The sequence below is a fragment of the Solea senegalensis genome, unplaced genomic scaffold (genome assembly GCF_019176455.1).
Source record: "Solea senegalensis isolate Sse05_10M unplaced genomic scaffold, IFAPA_SoseM_1 scf7180000013812, whole genome shotgun sequence".
NCBI lineage: Eukaryota > Metazoa > Chordata > Actinopteri > Pleuronectiformes > Soleidae > Solea > Solea senegalensis.
The window spans coordinates 17,501-35,113 of record NW_025320899.1 but is presented as its reverse complement, the minus strand read 5'-3'; the positions used below and the strand labels follow the sequence as shown (position 1 = coordinate 35,113).

General features: G+C 41.2%; 1 protein-coding gene across 1 annotated transcript in view; it reads left to right on the top strand.

The window, feature by feature from the left end:
- Nucleotides 1–17,613, top strand: part of LOC122760601 (NACHT, LRR and PYD domains-containing protein 3-like) — a 45,816-nt gene that overhangs the window by 26,715 nt on the left and 1,488 nt on the right. Inside the window, exons 5-13 of the mRNA XM_044015717.1 lie at nt 7,572–7,685; nt 8,532–8,660; nt 9,057–9,135; nt 10,649–12,723; nt 12,820–12,993; nt 16,064–16,237; nt 16,335–16,508; nt 16,599–16,772; nt 16,870–17,043. Of these exons, the coding sequence (XP_043871652.1) occupies nt 7,572–7,685; nt 8,532–8,660; nt 9,057–9,135; nt 10,649–12,723; nt 12,820–12,993; nt 16,064–16,237; nt 16,335–16,508; nt 16,599–16,772; nt 16,870–17,043 (3,267 nt within the window). The remainder of the gene's footprint in view (nt 1–7,571; nt 7,686–8,531; nt 8,661–9,056; nt 9,136–10,648; nt 12,724–12,819; nt 12,994–16,063; nt 16,238–16,334; nt 16,509–16,598; nt 16,773–16,869; nt 17,044–17,613) is intronic.

Sequence of the window (17,613 nt, the reverse complement as noted above, 5' to 3'; positions counted from 1 at the left end):
CACAAAGCATGATTACTATAACAAACAACCCAGATGAAAATAAAGCCAAAATATGTCCCAAATTAACGGTGCCACAATAATTATTGTCCCCACCTTTAATGAACCAAATGAATAGATAATAGATAGATAGAATAGAATAGATAGATTAAAAAAAACTACAAACAAAAGTGACGCCACACTAAGCGTCCCGCCATCATCGTCATTTAAGTGCGCCGCTGACGTAAACAATGTTTGGGGTGTGTAGATGGACTGGAGGCAGATGCGGAAGCGGATGAGACGGACTCAGTTGGAGGAAAAAATTGAAGAAGCTACACGGTTTTGTTTTGTTTTTCTCTTATTTTGCTTGTTTGTTTGTTTCCGTGGTATCTGAGTGTTTTTTGGCGGTTGACATAAACTGGTGTGTGACTGGATCGACATGGAAAGCCAGGGGGATGACGATGACAGGGTCAAAACAAACGGGAGGAAATAAATCAAGGCAATAAAAGAGGGTGGAGAGAAGACAGTTTAGATGAGGAGCGACGATTTATCCTTAAAAAAGTAGCAAGGGAAGAATTCAAACTGATTCTAAAATTTAAAAAAGGAAGATGAGCACATCAGTTTAAGCCCAATCTTGCTGTCACGTGAATTAAAAAAGAAGGTAGGGGAAGTGGAAATGGCTAAAAATCCTGAGAGATGGAAACTTGTTAGTAATCTGTAAAACAGAAGAGCAAAAAAATAAAGCATTACATATCGAAAATATTTAGAAAAAAAAAGGATATGTGAAAGAAGGGTACTCGGAGAGAACCGGGTGTTACGGGGAGTTATAACGGGCATTCCTGTTGACGAAGACTTTGGATTAACAGCATGTCTGTGCTATTAGAGTTTCAGGCGTCCACACTTCCTGCATGAGTTTTCCGGTCAGACTCTATATTCCTCCCCCACTTCCATGTTACAGATGTCAGAGATATGGTCACATTGCAGCGGTGTGTAAAGGAAAGCAGAGATGTCCCAAATGTGGAGGTGAACATAGAATCGAAGAATGCGGAGAAAATACACAAGAGAAATGTTGTAACTGTGGTGGAAACCACAAGGTGACATATGGGGGCTGTGGAATCAGGAAATGTAAAAGCAACAAACAACATAAGCTATGCAGAAGCAGCTAAAAGAGTACAGGGACATATGTGACGACCCCGAGTGGGCGGGGTTGTGTAGGTGTGCCTCTCTCCCTTTCTCTTTGTTTTACACAGGCAATCAAGCCTATGCTTCACAGGTGTGTGCAGTTACCAAGGAGGCGGGGCTGTGCCTTTAAAGCCCATCAGTCCAGCCGTGCTCTCGCTCTCTCACCATTTCCAGTCTGGCATTCTGCAGCTCACATTGTTTTGTTCTTGGTTTCACATCCAACACTCACACACATCCATGCACCTGCATTTACAACTCATTCACCTGATTACAGATTGTGAAAGAAATTCTTGAGTCATCAGTGTTGAGTAAATCATGTCTTTACTGCATGCATGGATTTTTGCATGGAGGAGAGACACTGTCACCAAGGACGGTCTAAAATGGTCTCTCCCCTTCCTCCAAAAAGCTTCACCACTTATACACAAACATCAAAGTAAAACAAGAACAGGCACCAAACTTAATGTTTATGACCCTAGTAGATGTTATGTAATGTTTACCCTAACAGATGCCATTATGTGCAACCCTTATGTTGACCTTTCCCTATGATATAATCACCCCAGCTTTCATTCACAGCTTGACTGTTAGTTGTTGTCTTACAACATTACAGGAAACAAGAAGAAAACCAGTTATTTCCCACATGAGCCTCTGTCTGCACTTAAATAAAAACAAACAACATGTTTCCTCGTCTGCAGGGCGTGACAGATAACACACACACACACACACCAGTCAGACGAGTTAAAGACGCCTCGCTGCCGACGCCACATTTATCAACTGATTGTTTTGCAAATCGATGGGATAGCTTTCATTTATTTCCTGCATGGCCAATTGTATTGAATTGATATCATTTTCATTTAAGCCTGTCATTTTTACATGCTGTATTTGTGCTACTTCTGTATTTTGTCCCACATGCTATATGTTGAATTGTTGTATTTTCATCTTATTTTATGTAAAGCACTTTGAATCACCTTGTGCTAAAATGTGCTAAATAAAGTAGCCTTGCCTACATTTTTGATAATAATAGGCTACATTTAATCAACGTATTTTACATGACTCATCACATTTATCATACAATTGATGGTAGATAATTACATGACAAAATGCAATGTTGGTTATCATTCTATAGGAAATAATCATATGACAGATCTATTGATTATTTATCTAGAATCATTTTAGCAAATCAAGCAATTCAATGGAGACGAGGACTCTATTACAGTAAGTGAATGCAGGTGACAGCAAATCAATCATCTAATTGTGGTTTGGTGTACACATTCCATCTTTTATTTTCAATGCCTCAATTTCCTTTTATTGTATTTTTTTGCTAATTAGTTTAATTTTGTATTTACTTCTTATTTTTTAATTATATTTTATATTGGTGATAGTGTTCTTTAATGTACTTATAGATAATATATAATTATTAGTATAAATCATTTCTTTAATACATTTTATCATATATTTTATGTTTTACATATTATTTTATCATTCCATGACAGTTGTGTGTCTCTGTTTCTGTCTATCTGACATTCTTTGATCATAGATGGTGCTAAGCTTCACTTTTAGCCTGCTACACACCAGGTTTGCCCGGCAGCATAAGTTACCATGGTTACATGGCTGGCATTCACATTAGCCACCTTGGTGGAACAGGGTTGAGGCTCAGATTGATGGAACGGAAACCTGAGCCACAGTTATGGCTTAGCCATGGTTGAGGCTTAGCCAGAGTCATAGTTTCCATGGTTACTGAGTTGGGGCTAATCTCAGCCTCTTTGATGGAACCGAACTCTCACTCATATTAGCCAGACTTGGCCATTTAAGCTTGGCTTTGCCTTTAGCCTGCTTGATGGAATACCCCCCTGAGCATGAACCAACAGGCCATCATATCAGAACAATATCTAATTCCATCAACATAGACTGATGAAGAACTGAAACAATAATGTCTTATGTCTTCAGTTGTCCAATTTTCCCATCCTTCAGCACGCTTCCTACAGCATTTAAGTGTGTGTCAGTGTTGTTTGTGTGTGTTGTACGTGTGTGTCTGCGTTGTACGTGTGTCTGTTCATCTGCTTGCTTTACAGAAAATATAAAGGTTTTCCCCACACGTCAGAAATTGCTTTACTATCACAGATAAACTCACAATACTTACACTTCCACAGCTTCCTCACCACAGGGATCTGTAAAAATAGAAAACGAGAACATGTTTAGTTCAACAACTCAGCTCAACAACGTCACTGTTAAATACAATAAGGTATTAGAAGCGAAACGACGCCGATGTTACAGAGAAAACTGACATGTTAACTAGCGTGTGTGTGAGAGTGAGTGAGAGGGAAAAAGAGTGGCCAAGGACTGGTCAAGCGGATCAACGCGCTGCAAGCAGCTCGCGGTGTTCGCAACGTAACCTCCTCCATAGCGCCTGCTGCACTTCTTTACCCAGACAGCGGCAGAATCGCTTTTCTATTGTGTAAAATCACGGTTATAGAAATTATACAGTCGCGCACACTCGCCGGTATGTGAGCCGTCCTCAGACTGAGGACACAAAGCGAACATCAACATTCAGCTGACTCTTCTTTGAGTTAACATTAGCTAGTGTTAGCAATAAGTACTATTAACATGATGCACACGTTCAAAAAAAAATATAAATAAATAAAGCGGTTAGATGATGACTAACTGATGATGATGACTAATTCAAATGTGAAAGTAGTTGAAGAGTTGATGGATGAAAGGAACTTGGTATGTGTTACTGATGGGAGAGGAACGAGGGTGAACACAGCTACAGGTTATGAGTCAGCATTAGATGTAACACTAGTGTCAAGTGTCATTGCGGGCGTTAGTAGTTGGGAAGTCTGTGCGGATTCCACTGTAGGTAGTGACCACTACCCAGTGACATGTTCGGTAGGAGAGAGAATGGAAGTAAGTGCGAGTGTACAAATCCCAAAGTGGGTATACGCTAAGGCAAAATGAGATCTGTTTCAGGAGATATAGAGGAGATAAATGAGAACATAACCTCAGGAATTTTAAGGCCAGCAGAGGGAGCCATCCCCCAGAGTAAGAGCAAGATAAATAGGAAACTGGTACCGTGGTGGACAGAAGAATGTCATCAAGCTGTTAAAAAAAGAAACAGAGAATTTAAACAACTCAAAAGAACCCATCGTGTGCAGCAGCTAGTCCAATATAAGAAGGCACAGACAGTAGTGAAAAGAACAATATTTTCTTATAACAGAAAGATTAACATATGATCTTGAAAAACCAGAAATGCTGGCAAATGATCAAAGTGGTTTTAGAAAAGGAAGAAACACAATGGATGCAGTGATAAGGCTAGAGACAGAGATAAGAAAGGCCCAGGCAAATAAAGAAGCAGTAGTGGCAGTGTTTTTTGATATTGAGAAAGCATATGATATGATGTGGAAGGAAGGATTATTAATAAAGCTGTGCAAGATGGGTATAAGAGGAAGGGTGTACAACTGGATTAAGTAGAGAATGGGACCCCTCAAGGGAGTGTGATTAGCCCTTTACTCTTTACACTAATGATCAATGACGTGTTCTCAAAAGTACCAGAGGAGATAGGTAGGTCACTCTTTGTGGATGATGGGGCCTTGTGGAAAAGAGGAAGGAATGTGGCATATGTTGTGGGCAAAGTACAAGGGGCTATTGATGAGGTGGTGGAGTGGGGCTATGACTGGGGATGCCAGTTCTCAGTGGAAATTACTGGGCGAATTTGAAGGGACACAATGATTCTCACCCGTCGAAAGTGGTACTGCAGGAGCGCTGGGAGAATGGGAAGAGTCAGAGGGAAAATCAGAGGGAGAGTAGGAAAGGAATTGGCAAATGAACTGGGAGGAATCTGTGGAACATGTACTTTTGAGGTGTAGGGCATATGAGGCAAATACAGAGGTGATGAAAAATAATCTAAGGAAATTAGGGGATCAAGAATTTCATTTAAAGGGAGTAATGGAAACGAGTGAGAAATGTTAACAGGATGATTATGTAGGAGCAGCAAGTGTGCACCCTTGACGGTCTACAAATGTTGCTGGAAACTGGCAAAACAGGTTCATTAAGGAGACAATCCTTTACTAGTCTTCCATAGAAAACCACGTCAGGCTTGCTGTGATGACTCTGCCCACTTTGAGGAGGCGCTATGAAAACAACATGCTGATACTAAACTGAGTCGAGTCGATTAGAGTAAAGTTGAGATCAGAGCAGTTATTTGATCACATTCATCACATTTCCTTCAGATGAGACTTGAGAAAACTTTGGTCTGTGGTTTGTTTCCTGTTCAGCAGCAGAATCACTTCACAGACGTTCAGCAGCTTCATGACGATCATTTCCTGCTTTCACAAGGTAACAGAACTAAACTCATCTCATCACACATGTGAAAAAGAACTTTGTAACTGAGTTAAAACGTTTTTTTGGACTAGAACGCTGATTAGTTTTAGTCATTTCTATATGTGATAGTTTTAGTCCAATTTTAGTCAAACTCAAAAAAGTTTTAGTCAGTTTTAGTTTAAAAAAAGAAAGAAGTATTCTTTTAACAAATCCATTTAGGTCAATAAGTATTGGAGATTACTGTTGGGCAGAATGAAATTTCCTCCACCGGTGGTGCGCCGCGACCGACTCTACTAAAAAAAAAGGGGCGTCAACAAAATAATTTTGTCATCGTCATCATTGACGAAAACAACACTGTAACTGAGTGGACGTGATGTTTTTACTGTGAAGCTCATGAATCTCACGTCACTGACTCTTGTTCAGTGACTGAGGTTTTTACACAGAATGAATTGACCCTGTAGTGACACTGAGAGGCTTAAATGTCTGGTGTAATACTGCAAACTTGTCTTATTATGGGATGTGAACATGTCCTGGTTCCTCTGAACGTGAAGAAGGCCCAACCCTTTTGAAGCAGCTCTGCTGACACAGTATAAATGCTGACATCTGCTGGATGACATGTGATATTACACACTGGAATCACGTGGATGCTCAGAACCCACGAGCTGAACTTCTGTACGGTCTTAATTCACTGAGTTATGGTTTGACATCAAACATATTTAAATGTAACATCTATAAACACAAACTCTTGTTAACGACCAGATGTTGTTTGGAGCTCAAACGTCACCTGGTTGTAACAAAAGACTTTTCTACAAGTTCACTGTGTTTGTTTTTGTGGAGAGAGTCGTGTTCCTTTGTCACAGCTAAAGAATCAATCATGGAGTAAAAGTGACAGCTACAGTGAAAAGTGGAATTTCCTGTTCAATAATTCCTAAGATATGAACTCGTTTTCTTTTATTTTGACCTTTGTCTGAAAAGTGGATCCTCTCTCAGCTAACTTGGCTAGTGCTGCTAACTGCAAAACAATCACTTCCCTGTTACAGATCCATCATGTTCTTATGACTTAACTCCGCCTCCTCTGACTCACTCTGTCTCCATCAGCTGTTTAGTTTATTTCACATAGAAACAATATAAAAAAACACATAGACGATAACACATAAAAGTACATGTGACGTGCAGCAGAAACACGGATTGAAAAAGAAATGCACTGAAAATGAAAAAGTTGTAACTTTTTGTCGACGTGATGTTTTTACTGTGAAGCTCATGAATCTCACGTCACTGATTCTGTAAAATGTTTGGAAATCACTGGTTTAGAGGACATTTGTGCTTTTGGCGAAAGAGAAGTTCTGCTGGACTCAAAGATCAGATAGTGACTGATCATTTTATGTTTCCGGTGAAAACAGATTACAGCCATTGTAGGTGAAACAAAAGGATCCAGAGGACGAGGTCATATTTTGATAAGATTTAAGAAACTAAAGTTAAATTAAACGTTTATTCTCAATCGTCACAATTAACGACATCTCTTCAAAGTCCAGATGTTTAACATACATATGTATCTATCTATTGGGCAGCTTCTTACCTGACCACCAGAGGGCGGGCTCTTCTGTTAAACCAGTGGACTCACCTGCAGTGAAGGGCTGTAAAGTGTGATGCAAACAGCGTCTTGAGTGAGTTGTGAGTCGAGCTGTGACGTTCACGAACGAGTCAAATCTTTTTAACGGCTCTTTGAAATGAACCAGTAACTGAGTGACTGACAGTCCATTATTAGCATAAACCAATGGGCTGTGCCGATTGTTCAGTCAGCCAATGAGGGTCATGTCGGCCAATTCTGTGGTTAAAAAAAGTCTTCTTGCTGACCGGCCCACATTAGGTCAATGTGGTCCACCCATGTTAGCAGAACTTGTAATGAGCGAGTTTTATTCTCCCAGCAGGTGGCGCTCTGCTATGAATCAGATCAAGGACAGTGAAGAGGAAGCTCCGCCCTCTAAAACCACTCTGTGTGAGGAACATGAGGGTCAGAGGTGAGATGAGGATCTCATGGATCATGTGACTCGTCTCCATGTCACAGCTCAGTGTTTTATTTACACATCATGTGTTTGTAGGAGGATCCATCAACAGAGACCAGACTCTGCCAGACCTGGACCTGGACCCAGCTGTGTGTCCATGAAGAGTGACTGGTCCATGGCTCAACCTGTGAACTTCAAACAAGAACAGAGGTCAGATGATGGAGGGTGGAGGTCTTCACAGGTCAACAACTCAAATGATCCACCATGTAGCAGCAGAGGCACCTAATATTTGAGAATTCAGACCCAGACCCATGCAGACCCAAGACATTCTGGAACCAAGTCCCAAACAGACCCGTCCCCATTTAATCTCAGATCTGGACCCATGAAAAAATAAGAAATGTTGAATAATTGTGGAACAGTCCTGGCTCACATGCTTGGGTTTGGGTAAAGTGATCTGACTGAAGATGTGGAAGTCTTAAATGTGTTAATCATTGTAGTGTTTGACACCATCTGGGTCACACTCAACCATTTCTGACACAAACCTGTTTTCCTTGTGTCTCCTGATACTGTAGATCATTAATGAGATTAATGGTCTGTAGTTAGTACATTTCTGTATGTCCCCTTTCTTGAACAATGGCACTACTTTCGCCACTATAATTTTGGTGGGAAATGTTCCTGTTTGAAATGACAGGTTGCAGATGTGTGTTAGAGGTGAAACGATTTTAACTATTACTTTCTTAATTAGCTTCATGTCGAGGTCATCAACATCTGTGGATGTTCTTGCTACGCATTTGTTGACCAGGTGTCTAATCTCTCTGTCCTTCACTGGGGTGAGAAACATTGTGCTGGGGTTTGTGTCTCTGTCCTTATCAAAGTGGTCCCAGTGAAGGAGTGAGTCAGGAATGTCCTTTGCCAGATTCGGCCCCACATTGACAAAGAATTCATTAAATCTTTCTACTATGATTTCCTTGTTATCTTCCTTTGTGTTATTGTCCAACCTTAATGAGATCAATCACAGCAGATGTTGTATTTACATGTCATGTCGTGTGTTTGTAGAACGATCCATCAACAGGGACCAGACTCTGCCGGACCTGGACCTGGACCCAGCTGTGTGTCCATGAAGAGTGACTTGTCTATAGGTCGTTATATTAACTTCAAGGATGGACAAAAACATGGTGAACTGATGTAAGAATTTCACACATAGTAACACACACTTACATGATCCTCCACCAGGGGGAGCCTGTCTAGTCCAAAACATGTTGAATCCAGAAAAACACTCTTCTTCTCTTTGGTGGACCAATGTTGTTTTTCTGTCTCCACTAAACGTCTTCAGCCTGTCCTCGTCTCTGAATACGTTTCCAGCAGTAAATCTAGTCAGAGTCCATGATTGGTCAGGGATTGTGTCTTTGAGACTTCCCACATAACAAACACTAGAGACTGTCCTTCAGGGACTTTTGTCTTCAACCTGTCAAACTCATGTCATGTGAACTTGGCTGAAGAAGAATCGTAGGTGCAGCACATTGAAAACCTGGTAGAAACAAATGATTGTTTAGTAAATGACACTGAATCTTTTCTCCTCAGAGTTGATCAGCAGAAGACAGAGGTTCTCAGTGGTCAGTCTGTCCAGCAGCATGGAGCAGACCTGGACTCCATATTTAAGGTGTGTAAATGTACAAACATGACACTACTGTTAATACTGAAGCAGAGTCCTGGGGCCTCATGTATAAACCGTGCGTACGCACAAAAAGACGGCGTACGCTTGCTTTCACGTTCAGACGGCATGTATAAAAATGTACTTGGCGTGGAAGTTTGCGCATCGCAGCGCAAACTCTCGAGCTGCCGTGAGAATTTGCCGAGAGCTCCGCAAACTCTTGTCAGGTGGAGACGCTGCAATATTAAGCTCTGAAACTTATCACAGTGTTTGAAAATAATATTATTAATGTGTCTACAGTGACAAACATGAATTTTCTGTGACAAACAATACTGATACACCACGTTTGAACATATGTGGATAACATCAGAGAGGACACTGAAGACGAAACTGATCCTGTGAGCGAACACACACACTACAGACCTGTGTGTGTGTGTGTGTGTGTGTGTGTGTGTGTGTGAGAGAGGGAGACTCACTTATTTACTTTGAGCAAATTACTGAAATTAATTTTCCACAGATGAATTATTTCTTTATGTAACACAGTGATGTAAACACAGCTACTGACATGAACACATGAACACACGTCAGTCTATAATGTTTTAAACACAAAATAAAGTTACAGACTGATTTGCTGTAAGAAAACGGGACTTGAACGTTGAGTAGAACATTTTCTTTATCCCATTTTAATCCACACGATAACGAAATTACTTTGAAAAAGTTATTCCGCCACCGCTGCGCCTTTCATCGGAAGAGAAAGCCGCAGCATCCACAACACAATCAGTGACAGTAATGAATGGTTACATGGAGTAACTCCGTGAACTCTGTCTGCTTATTTTGTGCGTAATGTGTGTAGATGATGACGTGTGACACTTATAGATTGTTGAAATAATCTGTAAATTCAGCTCACATGGATCAGTCATGTCTAAACATACATGTTACACCAGAAACAAACATGCACAGGATCAACTATCAATGCACAGCCAGTTTTTTAAGCATCAATATTAATATGAGAGCAGTCGCTGTGACCCTGACATTTAGTTCCTTTGTGTTTATCACTAATTCCAAAAAAAAACAACAAAAATAATCTATTTTTACAGATTTATACATCATAAATTGACGAGTTGATCGTGCACTTTCCTTCTTTTTCTTTTATTTCCCTCTTTCTTTGCTGCCACAGTTGTCCTTTTTCTTCAGGACGAAGGAGTTTTAGAGTCATTTGTATATTCATTTGTGGGTGGGCGTGGTGTGTTCCTCATTCATCTCCGCTCAGTTTCACGTTTGATGGGATGTATAAAGAAAAGGTGCGCAGGACTTGGCGTACGCACAGTTTTATAAATCTGAGATTTTCTTTGCGTACGTACTTTATACATTTTGTGCGTACGTCGTCTTTTAGTATGAAAGCTGCGCACTCTTTTATACATGAGGCTCCTGGTCCTGACAGTCTGGATGCTGCTCTGTGGACCTGCAGGACTTCACTCTGTCACTGATCATCTGAGGTTAAACTTCACATGTTCTGTTCCAGCTGCTGGAGGAGAACATCATCTGCTTTGTGAAGAACGAGCTGAAGAAGATCCACAAGGTTCTGGATACAGATCACACAGAAGTCTCAGAGAGTCAGAGGGAGGATGAGGAGCAGAGGAGCAGCAGAGAGGCCTTTCTGAAGATCACAGGGGACTTCTTAAGGAGGATGAAGCAGGAGAAGCTAGCTGACAGTAAGAGGACTTTTAATGTGAAAGGAAGAACATCTTATTTTCTCAATGATCCACTCACTGATTTATTTTCTTGTGTTCTGTCAGAAATCAGAGCTCCAGCTTGTCGACGTGAACTCAAATCAAACCTGAAGAAGAAGTTCCAGTGTTTGTTTGAGGGCGTGGCTAAAGCAGGAAACCCCACCCTTCTGAATGAGATCTTCACTGAGCTCTACATCACAGAGGGAGGGACTGGAGAGGTCAATGAAGAACATGAGGTCAGACAGATTGAAAGAGCTTCCTGGAAACCAGACAGACCAGAAACATCCATCAGACAAGAAGACATCTTTAAAGCCTCAGCTGGAAGAGATGGACCAATCAGAAGAGTGATGACAAAGGGCGTGGCTGGCATTGGGAAAACAGTGTTAACACAGAAGTTCACTCTGGACTGGGCTGAAGACAAAAGCAACCAGGACGTACAGTTCATGTTTCCCTTCACCTTCAGAGAGCTGAATGTGCTGAAAAAGAAGAAGTTCAGTTTGGTGGAACTCATCCATCACTTCTTCACTGAAACCAAAGAAGCAGGAATCTGCAGGTTTGAAGACTTTAGGGTGGTCTTCATCTTTGATGGTCTGGACGAGTGTCGACTTCCTCTGGACTTCCACAACACTGAGATCCTGACTGACGTCACAGCGTCCACCAGAGTGGACGTGCTGCTGACAAACCTCATCAGGGGGAAACTGCTTCCCTCTGCTCGCCTCTGGATAACCACACGACCTGCAGCAGCCAATCAGATCCCTCCTGACTGTGTGGACATGGTGACAGAAGTCAGAGGGTTCACGGACCCACAGAAGGAGGACTACTTCAGGAAGAGGTTCAGAGATGAGGAGCAGGCCAGGAGGATCATCTCCCACATCCAGACATCACGAAGCCTCCACATCATGTGCCACATCCCAGTCTTCTGCTGGATCACTGCAACTGTTCTGGAGAACATGTTGAAAACCAGAGATGGAAGAGAACTGCCCAAGACCCTGACTGAGATGTACATCCACTTTCTGGTGGTTCAGTCCAAAGTGAAGAAGGTCAAATATGATGGAGGAGCTGAGACTGATCAACACTGGAGTCCAGAGAACAGGAAGATGATTAAGTCTCTGGGGAAACTGGCTTTTGAGCAGCTGCAGAAAGGAAACCTGATCTTCTATGAATCAGACCTGACAGAGTGTGGCATCGATATCACAGCAGCTTCAGTTTACTCAGGAGTCTTCACTCAGATCTTTAAAGAGGAGAGGGGCCTGTACCAGGACAAGGTCTTCTGCTTTGTCCATCTGAGTGTTCAGGAGTTTCTAGCTGCTCTTCATGTTCATCTGACCTTCATCACCTCTGGAACAAATCTGTTGTCAGAAGAACCAACAACGAGCCAGTGGTCCATACAAACAAAAAAACCTAAACTGAATCATCTGCACCAGAGTGCTGTGGACGAGGCCTTACTGAGTCCAAATGGACACCTGGACTTGTCCCTCCGCTTCCTCCTGGGTCTTTCACTGGAGACCAATCAGAAGCTCTTAAGAGGTCTACTGACACAAACAGGAAGTGGTTCACAGACCAATCAGGAAACAGTTGAGTACATCAAGAAGAAGATCAGTGAGAATCTGTCAGCAGAGAGAAGCATCAACCTGTTCCACTGTCTGAATGAACTGAACCATCGTTCTCTTGTGGAGGAGATCCAAGAGTCCCTCACATCAGGACGCCTGTCCACAAAGACACTGTCTCCTGCTCAGTGGTCAGCTCTGGTCTTCATCTTACTGTCACCAGGAAAAGATCTGGAAGAGTTTGACCTGAAGAAATACTCTGCTTCAGAGGAGGCTCTTCTGAAGCTGCTGCCGGTGGTCAAAGCCTCTAACAAAGCTCTGTACGTGGATCAGTATATAAATATTAATAAGACATATTCTAAAGAGCACAAGACAAACATGTTTAACCTTTTGTTCATCACTGTTTTCTACCTCAGACTGAGTGGCTGTAAACTCTCGGGGAGAAGCTGTGAAGCTCTGTCCTCAGTCCTCAGCTCTGTGTCCTCTAGTCTGAGACACGTGGACCTGAGTAACAACGACCTGCAGGATCCAGGAGTGAAGCTGCTGTGTGATGGACTGAAGAGTCCTCACTGTTCTCTGGAGACTCTCAGGTTGGTGCTCAGCTGATTTATATGGACAATTCTACTCTGATTATTATTTTTATTATTATTATTTTTTTATATAATTTATTTTTTATTGACACTCAGAAACAGACATTCACATCCGGCAAAACATACATGCATACATCTCACATCTGTTGTCTGCGCTAAATGCCTAGACAAAATAAAAACAATGAAAAAAGGAAAAACACACATTAGCAACTATGTACAAGTTAGATTTCCACAGTTCCTCCAGCAGACAGGGGAATTATCATCATAGTGAGACTTCTGAGAAGGTGTAATAAAGTACCTAATCAAGCTTTTCCATCCAAATTCCCTCCACTTCTGTGAGCTGGTACATCTCCATTGATACCTCCAAATTGTTGTCCATTCTTCCTCAGATATATTTATCCCTCCTTCCTTCTCCCATTTTATTTGAATATATGAAGTAGAGTGAGATTTCAAATTAGACAGACCCTTATATAAGCATGACACAGTTTTATTAATAGCTTTTGTAAATAATTGAATTAGACATGTGTTTATCTTTGTTAGATTTTTCATCTTTGTATTGACGTAATGCCGTAACTGCAGGTATCTATAAAAGTCTTGTTTTTCTAAAACATGTGTCCTTTTAAGCGTTTCAAAACTGAGGAACTTTCCATCTTTCATTACTCTACATAAGGCTGTTATACCGTTAGCTATCCAGTCCTTAAATCTAGAATCCAATTTATTAGGTCTAAAATGCGAATCATAAGCACACCATTTAAGAGCCAAAATATCATTTTCAAGTTTATGTTCTTTTATAATAATTTTCCATACTTTAAGCATCTACGCTCATCACAATTGCTTCAGTTTGATTTCTTTGTATATGATCCATAATATGTAGTGTCTTTGGTATATTGTCTTGTGTTTGGCGTTGCTGTATGAAACCTGTCTGATCATTATGTATCAGTGTCGGCAGGAATTCTTCTAATCGTTTGGCCCCAACAGAAGTAAATCATTTATAGTCCACATTAAGAACAGAGATTGGCCTAAAAGAGCCACTCTCCACTTTATCCTTGCCTTCTTTTGGTATGGCTGAAATGATTGCCTCCTTCCAGCTGGGTGGCGTTTGCACATTTTTTAAAGTCCAATTCAGAGTAGGAAGTAAAACAGGTATTAGTTCTTTTTTAAATTCCTTGTATCACTCTGCCGTGTAGCCATCAGATCCTGGTGATTTGCTTAATTTAAGTCTACCAATTGCAACTTTTAATTCTTCTTCAGTTATATCCGCAGTCATCATTTTATTTTGATTTTCATCGAGAGTGGGTAAATCTAGGGAATTCAGGAAGCTGTCAATTTGGGCCACACTCCCACCTGGGACTTCAGAATATAAGGTTTTGTAAAACACTTCAAAAGCTTCCTGAATTTCATTTAGTTTATTTTTTATCGCTTTTGTCCTTGGATCCCTATTTTTATGAATTGTATTTTCAGCTATCCTTTTTTTCAATTTCCATGCCAATACTTTCATAGATTTGGAGCCACTTTCGTAGTGTTTCTGTTTCAGAAACATTAAATCTTCTGTGCCAAATCTAATTTCTGTTTTCCTTCTAGCACTTTTAGCTTGTTTTTGAAATCCTCTAACTTTTTATTCCTATTTTTTTTCTTAAATGACGATATTGCTATAATTTTCCCTCTCAGAACAGCCTTCAGAGTATCCCATAACATGGGAGGTGAAACCTCTCCAGTATCATTGAATTCTAAGAAGAGACACATTTCTGATTTAATTTGTGCCTTAAAAGACAGATCATTCAACAGACTGGAATTCAATTTCCATGTATTATTTTTTGATCGCAGGCCAAAATCAGCGGATAAGTATACTGGTGCATGGTCACTTAGATCTATTGTCCCGATTCCACAAGTATGTATTTTATCTTTATCCTTCCCAAATGTTATGAAATAATCTATTCTTGTATAGAGAGAGTGAGGAGCAGAGTAGTAAGTGTAATCCCTTCTGTTAGGGAAAAAATCTCGCCATATATCAATCAAGCCCACCTCCTCAAATAGTGTGTTTACTTTCTTATAGAAGGACTTCCTATCCTGGGTTTTTCCACAAGATGAGTCCAACTTTGGCTGCAGATGTATATTTAGATCCCCTCCACAGATCAAGAGGCCTTCTGTTTCACTTACCATGATATTGGTTATTTTTTGGAAGAAACTAATGTCACTCCCTGGGGGTGCATAGACATTCACTAAGGTAATTGGATTCCCATCTATCTTACCCCTTACTTAAAATAAACGTGCCCTCTTTATCACCCATTTCGAATACTTTTTCAAAATGTAGCTTGTTTGAAATGAGAATAGCAACTCCTCTTCTCTGCCCTGATTTGTATGAAGAAAAAAACAGATTTGTAAAGCCCCTTTTCTTTAGCGTTATATGCTCCTTGTCTGTCAAATGGGTCTCTTGTAAATAAACCACATGGGCTTGTTCTGTTCTCACTTTAGATAGGATTTTACTACGTTTAACTGGATTCAACAGCCCATTGACATTAAACGAAATTAATTTTAATTTGTCACTAGCCATACTTATTTACTTGTAAGTGTACCAACAAACTTAACAAGATGAAAATTGAAAGATCTGCTCCCTGAACAAATAACAACACCAAACATAAGCAAGAAATAGAAAAAAGGATAAACAAAAAGAGTGATCCCAAGGCTGGGGTCTCTAAGAAAAGACCCTGGCCTGAGCTGGATAAAATATCTAGCTGTGAGGGAAAGCCTCTCCCACCTGTGGGCTGAGGGCCCCCACCATGGCGCTCTAAAAAAGAAAAGAAAAGGTCTCTGTTCATTCCACAGAAAATGTGTCCTTATACAGCAACCCTCGCCTGTATATATATTCTCATCATGTGGTGAATATAGCACGTTCTGTTTAGCTTTCCAACTCTTCAAAAATCAGTCAAAGCTTATACTTCTTCTGGAGAGGATGGGGACGGCCTTCTGAAAGCTCGCAGTTTCTCCTTGATACCCTTCTCTTGCTCCTCACCTGTCCCTGATTATTTTTTTAATTACATATGTGAATAGATTTTCTTGAACTCCTCCTCAGAATGAGTGGCTGTAAACTCTCAGAGAGAAGCTGTGAAGCTCTGTCCTCAGTCCTCAGCTCTGTGTCCTCTCGTCTGAGACACGTGGACCTGAGTAACAACGACCTGCAGGATCAAGGAGTGAAGCTGCTGTGTGATGGACTGAAGAGTCCTCACTGTTCTCTGGAGACTCTCAGGTCAGAACTCTGACTCAGACTCTTTGCTTCTTTAGGTTCTTGTTAATGAAGATGTTTTTTCTGATTCACTGAGTTCATCATATCTTCTTAACTCCAGTCTGTCAGGTTGTCTGGTCTCAGAGGAAGGATGTTCTTCTCTGACCTCAGCTCTGAACTCAAACCCCTCCCATCTGAGAGAACTGGACCTGAGTAACAATGACCTGCAGGATCCAGGAGTGAAGCTGCTGTGTGATGGACTGAAGAGTCCTCACTGTTCTCTGGAGACTCTCAGGTTGGTGCTCAGCTGATTTATATGGACAATTCTACTCTGATTATTTTTTTAATTACATATGTGAATAGATTTTCTTGAACTCCTCCTCAGAATGAGTGGCTGTAACCTCTCAGAGAGAAGCTGTGAAGCTCTGTCCTCAGTCCTCAGCTCTGTGTCCTCTCGTCTGAGACACGTGGACTTGAGTAACAACGACTTGCAGGATCAAGGAGTGAAGCTGCTGTGTGATGGACTGAAGAGTCCTCACTGTTCTCTGGAGACTCTCAGGTCAGAACTCTGACTCAGACTCTTTGCTTCTTTAGGTTCTTGTTGATAAAGATGTGTTTTCTGAATCACTGAGTTCATCATATCTTCTTAACTCCAGTCTGTCAGGTTGTCTGGTCTCAGAGGAAGGATGTTCTTCTCTGACCTCAGCTCTGAACTCCAACCCCTCCCACCTGAGAGAACTGGACCTGAGCTACAATCATCCAGGAGACTCAGGAGAGAAGCTGCTGTCTGCTGGACTGAAGAGTCCTCACTGGAGACTGGACACTCTCAGGTATTCTCCTCTTCCTCCTCCTCCTTCAGGTTGAAGATGTCCTGTTATTATGTTTTCCTCTGTCAGTGAGTATAACCAAACATTAGTGACACTTTTTAAACACCTCGTGAGAACGAGTGAATGTCACGTAGTTCAGCCTGAGAAACGACCAGAACCATGAACTGGACAGATCATCTGCACAGAGTAGCAGCATCATGTGAGAAGTCCTGGTACTGGGTACAGAACAGTCCTGGTCCACTTCAAACAGTCTACGGTCAAACTAAAGTAAAGATGTCTTTATTCTGTGGTGTTTGTAGTGAGTTGTGTACGAGATGTTCGTCATCTAACAGCTACAATCAAGTTGTTCTTCATTCTTCATTCAACGGTGAAAACACACAAGTTTTGGAAGCAGCAGTAACAGCGACGAGCCTCCGCAGCAGCAGCTGCATAAGTAGCCATGTGTTTCCTCTGTGACGCGCAGCTGAAAAAACCACGAAAGCACTGGAAACTAGGTCTCGATTCAAGCAAGCGATCAAACAACCGTAATTCAAATACAAAGTTTATGGTTTTTAGACGTCGCTGTCATTAGAT